At 48.0% G+C, this 4,460-nt stretch overlaps 1 protein-coding gene across 1 annotated transcript in view; it reads left to right on the top strand.

Moving 5' to 3' along the window:
- Window positions 1-2,052, top strand: part of DHX30 (DEAH-box helicase 30) — a gene marked incomplete at its 3' end in the record, with an annotated part of 34,720 nt that extends 32,668 nt beyond the window's left edge. Inside the window, exons 14-16 of the mRNA XM_015414956.1 lie at window positions 481-674; window positions 777-936; window positions 1,895-2,052. Of these exons, the coding sequence (XP_015270442.1) occupies window positions 481-674; window positions 777-936; window positions 1,895-2,052 (512 nt within the window). The remainder of the gene's footprint in view (window positions 1-480; window positions 675-776; window positions 937-1,894) is intronic.
- Window positions 2,053-4,460: the final 2,408 nt, after the last annotated feature.

Here is a 4,460-nt window from a genome sequence, read left to right as displayed (position 1 = left end):
CGAAGCCCCCCCACGGCGGCCCCCCCCCCCCAACACCAAGAATACAGAGCATTACTGGCCCCAGACTGAGAGTTCATATAAGAATACAAGAGAAGCCAATGTTGGATCAGGCTAGTGGTCCATCCAGTTCAACAGTCTGTGTCACACAGTGGCCAAAAATACCAGGTGCCACCAGGAGGTCCAGCAGTGGGGCCCGGACACTAGAAGCCCTCCCACTGTTGCCTCCCCCCCCCCAAGCACCAAGATTATAGAGAATATAAGGACATAAGAGAAGCTAATGTTGGATCAGGCCAGTGGCCCATCCGGTCTGACACTCTGTGTCACACAGTGGCCAAAACCCCGGTGCCATCTGGACGCCCACCTGTGGGGCTAGAACTCCAGAAGGCCCTGCTGCCAGTGCGGAGGTGGCTTCCCTTCTCGCTGACCCTCCGCTGTAGGTTTCAGTAGGCCCTGCCTTGGCTGACATTGAGGCCTTTTCAGGTGTGCTGGACCACCGGGAGGGCCTGACCACGCTGGGCAAGCGCCTGGCTCAGATCTCCACCGACCCACGCCTGGCCAAGGCCATCGTGCTGGCCTCCATCTACCGCTGCATCCACCCACTCCTGGTCATCGTCTCCTGCCTCACACGGGACCCTTTCAGCAGCAGCATGCAGAACCGCACGGAGGTGGACAAGGTGAGAGGGGCAGGGAGGAGGCCGCGGCAAGGGCGGGGCAGGGCTCAAGCGAGGAAGGGTCCGCCGTCCACCTGACCCTCACTGGGCCTTCCTCTTTCCTAGGCCAAAGCCGTCCTGAGCCAGGAGAGCGGCAGCGACCACCTGGCGTTTGTCCGGGCCGTGGCGGGCTGGGAGGAAGTTCTGCGCCGCAGGGACAGCCGGGCGCGTGACAACTACTTGCAGGACTACCTGCTGTACGCGCCCAGCCTGCGCTTCATCAACGGTGAGAGTCGCTAGAGGGACGACAGTGTATGCCACAGTTGTATAGACAGAAACAATGCCACCGTAAGAATTCGCGCCAAAGGTTTTGTGAAATACATCTAATCCACATAAAGGGCTGATGTGGCTTAGAGGTTAAGACGCTGATTTGCAGACCGGAAGGCCTGTAGTTTGGCAGTTCGAGACCCTATTGCAGCGCGACGGAGTGAGCTCCCATCTCTGGCCCCAGCTCCTGCCAACCTAGCAGTTCGAAAGCAAGAAATTGCAAGTAGATGAATACCACTTCGGTGGGAGGGTAACAGCGTTCCGTGCCCCTTGGCGTTTAGTCATGCTGGCCACGTGACCACAAAGAAGTCTTTGGGCAGCGCTGGCTCTTCGGCTTGGAAACGGAGATGAGCACCGCCCCCTAGAGTCAGATTCGACTTGGTTTCGAGCAAGGGAAACGTTTACCTTTAAGTCACGTAAACCATTATACTATTATTTCCTACCAATTAATAAAGCCATTGAACAATCAAATATCCATTTCCACAAGCATTGAAGTGTAATACACTCCATACAAGGTGGGTATAAATGTGAAAAATCATCAAACTCATCAACTAATCAAAACGCAGTATAAAAAGGGTTTATCAGATCACACGAGGATCCTGGGTATACACTCTCTCCTTTCAAATATCTTCTTCAGTTGATACTAACAGCAATAGGCTACAATTCGTAAGTAATATACTCTGCAAACTTCTTTAATCCCATGATAGATGGCAACTAGCCGCAAATACCTCTTCAGTCGGTTTATATTATTTTTAAATCTGGACACCATTACACAACTTCAGGGTGAAATTAATCAGAACATGACGGTGATGGCAGTTATATCTTCTACCGTGGCAAAGGCAGGGGTGGACCATTACGGGACCCTTTCTTTTTCCCGCTCACCAGCATGATGCTCCCTTCCGCTTCCGCCTCCACAGGTCTCGTCAAGCAGTTCTCAGAAAATCTCTACGAGGCTTACCTGGTGCCGACCCCCTCGGACTGCCTCCTGCCCTCGTCCGCGTGCAACCAGTACAGCGAGGAAGAGGAGCTGGTGAAGGGCGTTCTCATGGCTGGGCTGTACCCCAACCTCATCCAGGTGAGACCCCACCCTTTCCCTCCCTGCTTGGCCGCGGAGTCTCTGGCTCTGGGGGGAAGGGGTGGCCGAGCCAGAAGGACCCTCGTGCTCCCTCCCAGTTTTGTATCGAGAGTCCTGCACCTCACCCGTTGCAACCTGGAATGAAGGAGGGGTAGTTGTCGAAGGCTTTCACGACCAGAGTTCATTAGCTGTTGTGGATTTCCCGGGTTGTCTGGCCGTGGTCTTGGCATTGTAGGGCCTGACGTTTCGCCAGCAGCTGTGACTGGCATCCTCAGCAGTATAACACCAAAAGAAGGAGCACTCTCTGTGTCAAGGTGAGAAGAAGAAAAGAAAACCCTCCTCAGGAAACAATCCAGATGCAAAAGAACCTCCTTAGGAAACAGACAGTCCATATACAAAAGAACCTCCTCAGGATAGCTCCTCTATTAGCATGTTCCACAGCCTGGGGAACTCCTATATGATAATGACTCAGCCCTACCGCACCTTCCTGAGTAGATATAAATTACCTGCATACCATTTTTCTTCTCACCTTGACACAGAGAGTACTCCATCTTTCTGTGTTATACCTCTGAGGATGCCAGTCACAGCTACTGGCGAAATGTCAGGTCCTACAATGCCATGACCATGGCCAGACAACCCAGAAAATCTACAACAGCTAATGAGGGGTAGGTTGCGCAGGCGGAGTGGGCCACTCTGTCCTTCCTGGGTCTTGGGCCAGAACCATATAGAAGCGCTGGGGGGTGAGGGGGACGTACCCCACTCCAAATGCCTTGTCGAGCACCTCCCTTGTCTTCTGGGTCTTTGTCATGACTCCCTTTAAAAAAAAAATTAAACTTTATTGTAGATAATTACATATACAACAATATTCAATACAAATTCAAAACATGTAAAAGCAAATGACTAGTACAAATAACAGTATAATGATAACATACTGTGAAAAGTAAATGTATTAACAATCAATGTATAACGTGTATCAGTAAATTAAATTTAATGTATTCCAAAGGGAGGAATATTCAGTATGGTTAAACAAGTATTCCAGGAAAAGAAACCATGTTATGTTTTTTTTAAGAGTTTTATTTAAAATTTTCACATCATCACTGATACATATATCAGTTACATTAACTTGATTACAATACTGTGATTACAATGCTTGTTTTCTAACCAGGTATATAATCTATACCATCTATCTCTAAAAAAATCTTCGTCTTTTCCTTGAAAAGTTAATGATAATTTATCCATCTCCGCTATATCCAAAAACCTATGAATTAGTTCTTCCTTTGAAGGTATTTTCTCTAATTTCCAATATTTGGCAAACACAATACAAGCCGAAGTTAACATATACATTATAACATATTGATCTCTTCTTTTTTTTACATTCATCTGGTAACATATTTAACAAGAAAATTTCTGGTATATATGGTAAATCTATATCCATGATTTCTTTTATTAATTTATGTACTCTACACCAATAATTTTGTGTTATATTACATCTCCACGAAAAGAAACCATGTTGAAGTAAAACCTGAGTGCAAAGAATCGTTTTGTCTAGATAAGACAGAGTCAGAAATTTCGTCCATTAGACAAAATTCACACACTTTGAACAGCCATTCATTTAACAGTTAAATTTGTGGAGTGCTTCCAAGGTTGGGCTATTACAATCCTGGCAGCTGCACAAAGGAGGGGAATTAAATCTTTACGAAGTGTGAGTGGAGGGGTGAGTCTCCGTGTGTCTAACAGTAAGGCGTCTATAGTAAAAGGTATATGGATAGATGTGATATCATAAATTTGTTGAACAACCATGAGCCGAAATGCTTGGAACCTCCCTTCCCGGGACTGCCTCCGTGGGGCAGGGGTCCGAGAGGAGGAGCCGCAGGAAAGGATGTTGCTCTCTTCAGACTTTGGGGGGGGTTGTGTGCTGAGCCTGGGAAGCCCCTTTGGTCTGGGCTGCATGCACTTCCTGGTTCCACTCCAGCACAGGACGTAGTAGCTATCCCTGATCTCAGTGTGCCGAATGTCTTGGGAGGAGAAATTTAAGCACATGATTTTCAGTGGGCAGACACAAAGCAGGACTGCGAAAAAGGCGGCGTTCTCCAGCTTTTGTAGGTCTTAGACTTCTTGTTGTTGTTCAGTCGCACAGTCGAGTCCGACTCTTCGCGACCCCATGGACCAGATCACGCCAGGCCCTCCTGTCTTCCGCCATCCTCTGAAGTTTGCTCAACTTCATGTTCGTTGCATCTGTGACACTGTCTAACCATCTCATCCTTTGCCATCCCCGTCTTCTTTGACCTTCAATCTTTCCCAGTCTGAGAGGAGGTGTGTGTGCAAAAAAAAAAAAAAATTGGCCCAATTCTGATTTGACCAAATTGGGCAGAAACAACGTCTGCCAGCAGAAAGACTCCCGCATGTCC

This window comes from Gekko japonicus, unplaced genomic scaffold (assembly GCF_001447785.1).
Source record: "Gekko japonicus isolate JY-2015 unplaced genomic scaffold, Gekko_japonicus_V1.1 scaffold3738, whole genome shotgun sequence".
In the NCBI taxonomy this organism is placed as follows: Eukaryota; Metazoa; Chordata; class Lepidosauria; order Squamata; family Gekkonidae; genus Gekko; species Gekko japonicus.
The sequence above is the reverse complement of the archived record's forward strand: the minus strand, read 5'-3'. Positions and strand labels throughout refer to the sequence as shown.